Raw genomic sequence first — 12,553 nt, forward strand, 5'->3', positions numbered from 1 at the left:
TACTCAAAATGTTGTGCTTAGTATAGTTGTAGTATGTGAAAGGAAAGAAATATAATAGAGGGAATTCAGATCCTGTAGGAAATGTGATTGAGGGAACATTCTCACGCCCACTGACAAGATATGACTTATTCTTGTTGGATCATATGCACTTTCATTTATTTATATTTTTCCTTTTCTTTTTAGGGTGTGTTTGGTATGGAGGAAAACATTTTCAGAACATGTATTTCAATTTTTTAATATTGGTAGATTAAAACATTTGGGTAAACATTTTCTCTAGGAAATTAAATTCTTTGAAAATGAAGAAAATGACTTTTTTAACAGAAGTAGGAAAATAAGTTTTATAAATGACATTTGAAGTTCATTGTTTCCTCCCCAGCTCCCACCCCCAGAGGTGGATCCAGAATTAAATTTTATGCGTTCAATCTTAAGATTTTTTGGAATTGAACTTATTATATTTTAAAAGTTATGGGTTCATATATATACTATATATTATAATTTTAACAATTTTTTACTCATAAACTCATAGTCCTTGTCGAAAGTTAGTTGTTCATTTGAATCCCCACTTATAAGGCTAGATACGCCACTTCTAGTGCTAACCTCGACCCATTGACCATTCCACCACCCGCCACCCTTGAGCCCCCGCTCAGCCCCCATAGTATTTTGATATGTTACATATAAATACACTTGAGATAATATTTTTTTGCTTATTTACCAGACAACGATAGAAAATAAGTAAACTCACTTTTTTTCCCAAGAAAACCTTTTCCTTAGCAGCAAACACACCCTTAATCTTCCTGTTTCTTATTCCTCTCTTAAAGCAGCACCGATCTTGGATAGACTCTTTGTCTGTGGTCCCCACGTACCCCCTTTTGACCAAAAGTCAAATCTTCCCATCTTTTATGCCTTTATTTTGCCTATATTCTTTCATGTATAAGCTCATTATTTGTCAAAACACATTTTGCACATAAAATATCTTTTTATTACTCAATTTGGTTTTTTTTGTGTTTAGGCAAGGGGTTAAAATGTTTAAATTTTGTTATTAATTAGAATATTTGATTTTACAATCTTTTTAAAATAAAATTTGCTATCTATCAAAAAATTTGAATTGATTTTTAATCCGTCTATCTATACATTAGAACGAGTCTCTTTCTCAAACGGCCTTAGTTGTCCAGTCTTATATTTCACGAATAATCGTCCTTGCAGCTTGCCAAAACCATTTCATACTAGGAAATCTTGCAAAGAAGTTAGAAAATAAATCTTATGATGGAAATAGCAATACAAAGTAATCATATTCGGAAAATATTTAATTCTAGATCTTTAAAGTATCTAACTATATGGACCTGCGAAAGGAAAAAAAAGCATGAAAACAGAAAAAGAAGAATATTAGTTGAAAATACAAAATTGGATTCACTATTAAATTACATCACCTACCAAGATTTCAGTTCAATACTCCAATCCAGAATTTTCACGGGTTATCCTTTTTCGGATAGTTATTTAGTAAATGACCACCCTCCTTTTATTTCTCATGCAACTTATGAACCTTTTAGATCACACTCTAAAAATTCCTTTTGAACAAAACTCTATGAGAAAACGTTATACCACGGTCTAAAATTTAATAAGTTATTCTGAACTTTAGACGACATCTAATGTGTTTTCTCTAAGGTTAGACCAATATATGAGCAAACACTAGGCCCGAGTAGGGGTGTTCATGGGTCGGTTTTGGGTTAAAACCAAAACCAAACCAATCTAGTCGATTTTTAAAATTATTTAAACCAAACCAAACCAAATATAATACATATCCATCGGTTTGGTTGTAGTCGGTTTGGTTTGGATCGGATCGATTTTTTGGTTTTTAAGAAAATTAAGAGTATTTCTCTTCTTTCTACAATTAAGAGAGAATTTTCTATCCTTTTCCAACTTATAATCCGTTATTACCCTTTTATTGTAGCAACTATAGTTTCTTGTATTATGGAGAAAATGTCTTAGGGTTTATGATTTTAATTAAGTGAATAAAGTTTGTAAGAAATACAAAAAATAAATCTAGGTAAATCTCATATAGTTGTTTCTTTGAATACATGAGTTTGAATTCATGGATTTCTTTTTTAAAATCAACTAAAGGTATAAAGTTCATTAGCCTATTAGAGATAAATAAAACTTTGCTTAAAAAGTATATAAATTATTTAAAAGTAGTTTTTAAAATGATATATTGTATATATATATATAATTATGTATAAAATTTGTTGGTTCGGTTCGGTTTGCTTTTGGTAAAACCAAATCAAATATTATCGCTTTTTTTAAAAATTCAAAACCAAACCAAACCTAACCCAAGTAAATATCGGTTCATTTAGTTGGTTTGGTTTTGGTTTTCGGTTTGGATCGATTGTTAACCAAACCGTGAACACTCCTAGGCCCAAGTCTAACTTATTCAGAAGAATCATTTCCAAGGGGCTATATTTGCATAACTTTTAAAAAAGGGTCTTTGACATATATATACATCTTAAGGAGAAATATTTACGAAACGTGACGATAGTTTTATATTTACAAAACATAACATTACAATTCCTATACAAAACATGCTTTATATTTAAAAAAAAAAAATTATTTTTTATTTTTTAAAAATCATTTTTTTTAAAAAAAATTTTTAATTTTTTTTTAAATTTATTTTTATTTTTTTAAAAAATTAATTTTTTTTTTTTTGCTCAAAAACTTATGTATGAAAGTTGTATGAAATGTGTATATCTCGCTCAAGACTTAAAAAGTTTGCTCAAAATTTAGTGTATGAAAAATGTATGAAATGTGTATATCTCGTTCAAGGCTTAAAAAATCCGCTCAAAATTGTGTGTATGAAAACAATATGAAATTTGTATCTTGCTCATGTCTTAAAATTTCGCTCACATTTTCATGTATAAAGTTCATGTTAGATTTCGTAAAATTAATACAACTACAACAACATTGTATATAACTTTGATACAACATTCAAGACTTAAAATAATCGCTCAAATTTTTGTGTATGAAATGTGTATATCTTGCTCAAGGCTTAAAAAGTTCGCTCAAATTTTATGTATGAAGAACGTATGAAATGTGTATATCTTGATCAAGGCTTAAACATTATGCTTAAAATTTTATGCATGGGAATGGTATGAAATGTGTATATCTTCCTCAAGACTTAGAATTTCATTCACATTGTTTGTATATAAATTTCATATTAGGTTTACGGAAAATTAATACAACTACAACAACATTGTAACAATTTTCATACAATATTCAAGGCTTAAAGTTTTCGCTCAAAATTTTGTATATGAAAATTATATTAAAAATTTTGCTCACACATACACATTTCATACAACTTTCATACACGAAATATGAGGTAATTTTTTAAGCCATTGAGCAAAAAAAAATAAAAATTAATATTTAAAAATATATATATAAAAATTATTTTTTTTAAAAATAAAAATATTTTTTTTAGAAAAAAATATTTTTTTTATAAAAAATATATATATTTTCGGAAAAAAATAAAAAAACGAAAAATATATGAAAATCCGTCATGTTTTGTAATATATCGTTATGTTTTGTAAATAAGGAAAACTATCGTTACGTTTCGTAAATATTTCTCCTTAACATGTATATATACGTAGTTTTCCCTTTAAAAAATGGGACAAAACTTAAAATAGGGCCTACAAAGGAATATTTGTGTAAATCAGCCTACTCTATTCATTACTTTTCCCTCCTTTTTCAATTTACAAATATCTTCATTAGAAAATTAACGAAAACACACACAAAAAAAAAAAAAAAAAAAAAAAAAAAACTACTTTTTGAAAAGTTAGCTCTTCTGCTTTGCACACCATGAGAATTTCTCATCATAGTAAGCACTCTCTTTTCTCCTCCTTTTGACATTCATTTTCCCCTCAAATTAAAACACAATCATCTATCAACACTCACTAAAGCTTACTCTCTAAGCTCTCTCTTCTTTCTTCATTCTATCATGGATACCAATTCAAACCATATTGATCAATTCCTTCACAAAACATTGATTTTCTTGGCTTTTATCTTGATTCTTGCATCCGAAAAAGCCGGTGCTTCCTCCATTAAAACTGATGCTGAGGCACTTTTTCTCTTCAAGAACATGATACAAAAAGACCCTTCTGGTGTTTTATCATCATGGCAGCATAAAAATAATCCATGTTCATGGAAAGGTGTAACTTGCAACAGTCTTGGAAGAGTTACAAATCTTGATCTTCAACGATCTGAACTTGTTGGAGAGGTTTCTTTTTCTCCTTTCAATTCTCTAGATATGTTAACTGTCCTCAATTTGTCTTCGAATTCGTTCTATGTAAATGCCTCGGCGTCTTTGAGTCAACTACCTTATAGTTTGAAGCAACTTGAACTTTCCTTCACTGGTCTAGCAGGATTTGTACCTGAGAATTTCCTTGCAAAATGTCCAAATCTTGAATATGTTAGTCTTTCTTTCAATAACATCACAGGTACTTTGCCTCAGAATTTCTTGTTGCATACTGATAAGTTGCAGTATCTTGCAATGGACTATAATAATCTCACAGGTTCAATTTCTGATCTCAAGATTGAGACTTGTAATTCCTTGTTACATCTCGATTTGTCAGGGAATCAGATAACAGATTCAATTCCTTCTGCTTTGTCTAATTGTACAACTCTTCAAGAACTTGTTATGGCTGAAAATTATTTTTCAGGTCCAATTCCAAGCTCTTTTGGTGAGCTTAAAAGCTTACAAAGATTGGATCTTTCCAAGAATCATCTAACTGGTTGGATCCCATCTGAATTTGGAAACTCATGTAGTTCACTTGTGGAACTCAAGCTTTCTAATAACAACATCACTGGTTCAATTCCAAATTCGTTCTCATCATGTTCTTCTTTACTGAATCTTGATCTATCGAACAATAATTTAACCGGTCCATTTCCTGATTCGATACTCCAAAATTTAGGCTCTTTAGAGACTTTGCAAATGAGTAGCAACAAAATTTCTGGTCCATTCCCTGCTTCCCTTTCATTTTGCAAAAAACTCCGGGTCGTAGATTTCAGTTCCAACATGATTAATGGGATAATTCCACCAGATTTATGCCCTGGAGCTTCTTCATTGGAAGAACTAAGAGCACCTGATAATTCACTTTATGGTCCAATTCCATCTCAACTTTCCCAATGTTCAAAGTTAAAGACAATTGATTTTAGTTTGAACTATTTGAATGGTTCAATTCCATCAGAATTAGGGAAGTTAGAGAATCTTCAGCAACTTATTGCTTGGTACAATAGTTTGGAAGGGAATATACCAGCAGAGTTGGGAAAGTGTAGTAATTTGAAGAATCTTATTCTTAACAACAACTACTTGAGAGGGAAAATTCCAACTGAATTGTTCAATTGTGGTAATCTTGAGTGGATTTCTCTTACAAGCAATGGACTAAGTGGTGAGATTCCTAAAGAATTTGGTTACTTATCAAGGCTGGCTGTTTTGCAACTTGCAAATAACAGTTTAAGTGGTCAGATCCCAAGTGAATTGGTTAACTGCAGTAGCTTGGTTTGGTTAGATTTGAGCAGCAACAGGTTAAACGGCGAGATCCCACCTCGACTTGGTAGGCAACAAGGAGCTAAAGCACTGACTGGAATTCTCTCGGGTAACACTTTGGTGTTTGTCCGAAATGTGGGAAATTCGTGCAGAGGCGTTGGAGGATTGCTCGAGTTCTATGGAATTCATCCTGAAAGGCTTCAACAGGTTCCATCACTAAAGAGTTGTGATTTCACTCGGTTGTATTCTGGCCCGGTTCTTAGTGCTTTTACTCGGTATCAGACTATCGAGTACCTTGATCTTTCTTACAACGAGCTACGTGGGAAAATCCCTGATGAGTTTGGTGACATGATAGCTTTACAAGTTCTTGTTATATCACACAATCAATTGTCTGGTGAAATTCCTTCATCACTTGGAGGATTAAAGAATTTGGGAGTGTTTGATGCATCACATAACAGATTGCAGGGACAAATTCCTGATTCATTTTCACAACTTTCATTCTTGGTGCAAATTGACCTGTCTAATAATGAATTAACAGGGCAAATTCCATCAAGGGGTCAGTTAAGTACACTTCCTGCAAGCCAATATGCAAACAATCCAGGACTCTGTGGGGTTCCGTTGGACGAATGCAAATATACGGGCCCCGCAAATACGAATGGAGATGGAGAAAGGACAGAAAAAAGAAGTTCAGCTGCATCTTGGGCTAATAGCATTGTCCTTGGAATCCTCATTTCCATTGCCTCAGTTTGCATTTTGATTGTTTGGGCTATTGCTATGCGCGCGAGGCGAAGAGAGGCAGAAGGAGTGAAAATGCTTAGTAGTTTGGGCGGTAATTATGCAGCCTCAACATGGAAGATTGACAAAGAAAAGGAGCCATTGAGCATCAATGTAGCAACTTTCCAAAGACAACTTAGGAAGTTGAAGTTCTCACAACTTATTGAGGCCACAAATGGATTCTCAGCCGCGAGCCTCATTGGCTCAGGAGGTTTTGGAGAAGTTTTCAAAGCCACATTGAAGGATGGCTCAAGTGTTGCAATCAAGAAACTCATCAGGTCAGAGGCAGATTCAAAATTAAGTTTTAAGAGTTCAACCCTTAAGGATCTTAATATTGAACTCGTTATATTTTTAAAGTTATGGGTTCATATGTACTATTTGTTACAGTTTTAAAAGATTTTTACACATAAATTTGTACTTCATTGAAAATACTGAAACATAATGTTACATCCGTCCCTGCATCAGGTTGAGTTGCCAAGGTGACCGAGAGTTTATGGCTGAAATGGAGACATTAGGAAAGATCAAGCACAAGAATCTTGTACCTCTTTTAGGATACTGCAAAGTTGGTGAGGAAAGACTTTTAGTTTATGAGTTCATGGAATATGGAAGCCTTGAAGAAATGCTACACGGGAAGACAAGAACGCACGATAGAAGGATCCTAACATGGGAGGAAAGGAAAAAAATAGCAAGAGGAGCAGCCAAAGGACTCTGTTTCCTTCATCACAATTGCATCCCACACATCATCCACCGCGATATGAAGTCAAGTAACGTGCTTTTAGACAACGAAATGGATGCCAGGGTGTCCGATTTTGGCATGGCAAGGCTCATAAGCGCGCTAGACACACACCTTAGTGTGAGTACACTAGCAGGGACACCAGGATATGTGCCACCTGAGTACTATCAGAGTTTTAGGTGCACGGCTAAGGGGGACGTTTACTCGTTTGGGGTCGTGCTACTTGAACTCTTGACGGGTAAAAGGCCAACGGATAAGGAGGATTTCGGTGACACTAACTTGGTAGGATGGGTGAAAATGAAAGTAAGAGAAGGGAAATCAATGGAAGTAATTGATCAGGAATTGTTATCAACTAAAGGGAATGATGAAGCAGAAGTAGTAGAAGTGAAAGAGATGGTAAGGTACTTAGAGATAACAATGCAATGTGTAGAGGATTTTGCATCAAAAAGGCCTAATATGTTGCAAGTTGTGGCTATGTTAAGAGAGCTTATGCCTGGAAGTAGTTCAAGCAACAGTGGTTAAAGAGAAAAACCAAAAGGAAAAAAAGAAAAAAAAGAAAGAAGAGAAAGATGGTTTTTCTAAGAATTAGTAGTGGAAAAAAAAAACACTAAAGAATGTAAGATTCTTTTCTTCTTTTCTTTGTGCAAGTATTCATCTGCATTTGTACTTAGCAACTTGTCTTTTTGCAATATTACCCATATTTCAGAGTCTTGTGTGGATATTGATAACATATAATAATGTACTAATTGATGATAAATTAACTATATATCAACCATAAATTAAGTAAATCCAACTATATAGAAAAAGTAGAAAATGAATATAACACTAACTCATATCAGATCATCATGGTTTCTTTCATCGTGCTCTTTCTGTGAACAATTGAACAAGATAGGTAGAATATATACAACAAAAAATCATACCACTCACGTAGAGCTTGTGAACAATTGAACAAGATGGTAGAATGAACATAACACAAACTCATACCACTCCGGTAGAGTTGTGAACAATTCAACTAGACAGGTAGAGTGAATATAACACAAAGTCATACCATTCCAGAGTTTTTGAAAAGTTGAACAACATAGGTAGAATGAATACAACACAAAGTCATACTACTCCGATAGAGTTTGTGAATAATTTAACAAGATAGTTAGAATAAAGGTAGCACAAAGTCATATCAATCCAGCATGAGCTTGTGAACAATCTAACAAGATAGGTAGAATAAAAAATAGTATCAAGTTATACCCATTTGGCATGATTTGTGAACAATTTAACGAGATATATATGGAGACAAAAAATGATCACTTAAACAATTTAAAAGACCAAAACTACTCAAGAATATATTATAATAGACTGCTTTAAACCGATCATCAAACTTAAGAGACCATTTTTGTTATTTTGTCGTAATAGTAAATCTGGCAGATTTTGAGAAAGTAATCTCCAACTTTGGCAAGAAAATGATTGACATTCCTCAAACAAAAAGTCGTACCATGTTTAAAGTTTTAAATTTAATTAATAATTCAAGTCACCACTCACCACATTTCACAATAATTTAAGTTCTATGCATTGATAACATAAAGATAATGCAACAGAAAGATTTGTTTTATCTTATCAGTTAATTTTAATTTATAACAATAAATTTGTTACTATTTTTATCAGATTATCAATTAATGTTTATCAAGAGATTTACGTTTAATTACTTACTTAATTAGTGATTTGATTCTGCTATAGATATTTATACATCATTAATGCATAGAACTTTGATTTGATATCTCCATCTATAAATAACTAAATAAGTACACTTTCCTAGTAACATTGTAACTAAAGTTGAGCATTTCTAGTTTTATTATAGGATCAAAAGATTTCTCACAAAGGCCGGCCAACAAAAAAAAAAAATGCAACAAGTGACATTGAACAATTGTGACAAAGCCATGCCGGTGATTGGCATGGGAACTGCTTCTTCATCTCGGCCAGGGCCCGCGCCGGACTCATCGGAGACGACGGTGAAATCTGCCGTATTGGAGGCCATTAAAGCCGGCTACCGCCACTTCGACACGGCTTTTATTTATCCATCGGAAAAGCCTCTAGGAGAAGCCATTGTTGAGGCTATTCATCTTGGCCTTATAAAGTCAAGGGATGAACTTTTCATAACTACTAAGTTATGGTGCACTTTTGCTCAACGTGACCAAGTTGTTCATGCTTGTAAACTTAGTCTTCAGTAAGTTATATGATATTCTTATTATATTCCCTTCTAGAATCGAATCCAAGATTTATATATTATGAGTTTGAGTTTGAAATTTTACCATACATGCACCATTCAATTTATTAGGTTCAGAATTTAATGATGAATATTTAAACACGTGACTGAATTTGAATCAAAGTTATTGAGTTTGGATGTACCGCAATTTATACTCTATATACATCTTTGTTCCCTCTCCAGGCCCACCCCCTCTGACCAAAGGCAGCTTCAACATTTAAACATTAAGTATGTGCATTCACTAGTATTTTGGACTCAAACTCTATATATGGACATCGAATTTGAAGAGGAAAAAAAAAGTATGATCTAAGTATGTGCATTCACTAGTTATGTGGTACCTTCTTGAAGTGTCTTGAAAAAGCAACGTAAGACGAAGCAACCATGCAGCTATGTAGCACTCAATACACTAAGCTAGTCTTTGAGGAAACAAATATTTACCCCAAAAAAGAGAATTGAACCAAAGTTTTCTTGTATTAAAAAGAACGACGATCTCAAGAGATAGCTTCATGGTAACTAAGGTTACGTTGTCAATTCATCTGTCCAAAATCTTATCGAAATAATTAAAATCTTTGTATTTTTTTTGGTGCAGAAAATTGCAATTGGAATATGTGGATATGTATTTAATTCACCAACCTTTGAGAATAAGTGAAAAGATACAACAACTCCCAGTTCCAAAAGAAATAATTTACCCATTGGATATCAAGGGTGTGTGGGAAGGCATGGAAGAATGCAAAAGTCTTGGACTCACAAAGGGAATTGGGGTTAGTAATTTCTCTTGCAAAAAACTTGAGGAATTACTTTCCGTTGCTAAAATTCCTCCTGCTGTTAATCAAGTAAGTCAATTTTTCAAAAGTTTTTAGCTTCTAAAGAGAAAGAAGAAGAAGATAAATTGATTTACTGGAGTCTATTTGGATTTGCTGATTGAAAGTAATTGATAAACATTAAGTGCTGAAATTGATTTTGTGAATACGCAATTACTACGTGTTTGGATAGAAATGCTTAAAGTAATAATAAGTAGTTGATGTTTTGATTAAAGGAATGATGACAAATAGTTTTTCTGTTGAAATGACTAACATGTCCTTAAAGTTATTAATAGAAATATAAATAGAAAATATATATACAAGGAGAAAAAAGGACGAAGAAAATGGAATGGAGAAGGACCAACTTATGACTTTTGACTAATCTTGAATTATAAGCATTTTCACCCTAAGGGGCAGATGCACATCTTTGGCTACAAATTCGGCCTTACCCATAACCTTCAACTAAAAATATATACAAACAAAAACTTAAATTTGGATGTATTTCTTCTACATCCGCAATAATGAGTATATTGTCACTCTATAGGGACTGACTTAAAATTTTGGATTTGCCTATGGTCTCTCTAGGATTTTCTTTGCATTTAAAAAAAAAAAAATCACTAATTTTGTTTTTTTGGCAATTGTTAGAAATATGATGCCTTTGTTTTCTTGTGTTTGGAAAGGTGGAGATGAACCCAATTTGGCAACAAAAGGAACTGAGGGAATTTTGCAAGGCAAAGGGAATTCACATCACTGCTTATTCTCCCTTGGGTGCAAATAATACATTATGGGGTGATAACAGAGTTGTTGAATGTGATGTTCTAACTCAAATAGCCAAATCCAAAGGGAAAACAACTGCTCAGGTTTAATCCTATATCTTGTTTTCTTGTGTTTTTCATTTTCTTGTTGTTTCCTTTCTCTGGTCTAGTTTTCTTTATTTTAAACGTTTTAATTTTGACATTCCTCCTTTTGTCTGGAATTCTATTCTAATTATATTCCTCTGCTACAACCTATTTGGCAAAGTTTGAAAAGCCATAAAGTTTAAGAAAGAAATGAATATTTTTTAAATTTGTGACCAAAACATGCTGTAACATTTGTGGTTATAAAATTTTGAAACTTGCGGTTTTAAATATTCCATAACATTTGTGTGGCTATACAGAACATTAAGGACAAAATGAAAAATTTAAGTTAAATTCTTTCCCAATTTAGAAAGTTATCATCCTTATTGAAACAAATTAAAAGAAAATGTCGTCACATAAACTGAAATAAGGGGTGTAATTTTCTTCCTTTGTAGACAATTGCGTATCATTATCTTTTCTGCAGTCTGATAGTGTAATTTTAATTTTTTTGGTCTTTGTATTAAACTATTTTGTGAATTAAAAACACACACCTTTGTGATTAATTTGTTCTTTCTTAAAATTGGCAAACATTGTGCAAGCAAGAGCAAGGTAGCTAATAAGTACGGGTTCAACAAAATCCAACAACTTTAATATGGAACCATAATTTCAATAAATATTACATTTTGTATAATTTTAAATGTACAATGACTTAAGCGGTAAAATTATAAAGATTAAATCCATTTATTTTAAATTCTGAATCCGTCTGTGTGTGCAGGTAGCATTAAGGTGGGTTTATGAGCAAGGGGTGAGTCTTGTTACAAAGAGTTTCAACAAGGAGAGAATGAAAGAGAACCTTCAAATATTTGATTGGTCACTTTCTGAACAAGACTTGCAAAAAATAAGTGAACTTCCACAGCACAGAGGTTTTAGCATGGCCTCTCTTTATGGACCTCATGATCTTTTGCTGCAATTAGATGCAGAAATCTAATTGCTTATTGCTACAATTACATTTCAAGATTCATAAAGTTACAATGAACACATTACTTGAGCTTGATGAAATGTTGTTTTCAATTATTTTTTAAAGTTAAGTGATCAGTTGCTGCTCATGAGTTTTGATAATCAAATTTGATTTATCCTCCATTTGAACCCCTAGACTCGAGTAAACATAACTTGCACTAAATAAATTTTGGTTAGCAATAAAATGAAAATCAACAATCAACAAATTTTCATAAACCTTCCTTAGGTTTTGCCAAGTCAATACATGACAAGTAAAAATGAACGGAAGGAGTACTTGTCATGTATTGACTTCAAGACGCCTATTAAGGAACCGAAAATTAGAATGACAATTTTACTATATCACCCTTTGAAAATAATAAATGCGATGTTTTGGGAAATGGATTGATAAGTGATTATAGTAAATAGTAAGGGTTAATTAGAAACTAAGTGTGAAATTCTGTCTTGGTTTTGTAAACTGGACAAGTAAAAGTGAACATCTATTTTTAGTATAAAGAACAAGTAAAAATGGACGAGGGAGTATTACGCAGACCTCCCCTTTTTTGTAATTAGTGTAACAAAACTAAATTGTAACTTCAAATGAACATTGATGCGCTAGAATTTAACGATCAA

General features: G+C 32.6%; 2 protein-coding genes across 2 annotated transcripts; both read left to right on the forward strand.

Moving 5' to 3' along the window:
- The first annotated feature begins 3,753 nt into the window (after positions 1–3,753).
- Positions 3,754–7,703, forward strand: LOC132045276 (serine/threonine-protein kinase BRI1-like 2). Its single transcript, XM_059435831.1, has 2 exons — positions 3,754–6,582; positions 6,770–7,703. Exons 1-2 carry the CDS (start codon positions 3,983–3,985, stop codon positions 7,557–7,559), a joined length of 3,390 nt encoding a protein of 1,129 aa, XP_059291814.1. The 5' UTR covers positions 3,754–3,982; the 3' UTR covers positions 7,560–7,703.
- Positions 7,704–8,879: 1,176 nt separating this feature from the next.
- On the forward strand, positions 8,880–12,358 carry LOC132045294 (D-galacturonate reductase-like). The gene is made up of 4 exons (XM_059435853.1): positions 8,880–9,252; positions 9,881–10,124; positions 10,772–10,951; positions 11,703–12,358. Exons 1-4 carry the CDS (start codon positions 8,930–8,932, stop codon positions 11,913–11,915), a joined length of 960 nt encoding a protein of 319 aa, XP_059291836.1. The 5' UTR covers positions 8,880–8,929; the 3' UTR covers positions 11,916–12,358.
- Positions 12,359–12,553: the final 195 nt, after the last annotated feature.

This window comes from Lycium ferocissimum, unplaced genomic scaffold (assembly GCF_029784015.1).
Source record: "Lycium ferocissimum isolate CSIRO_LF1 unplaced genomic scaffold, AGI_CSIRO_Lferr_CH_V1 ctg640, whole genome shotgun sequence".
NCBI lineage: Eukaryota > Viridiplantae > Streptophyta > Magnoliopsida > Solanales > Solanaceae > Lycium > Lycium ferocissimum.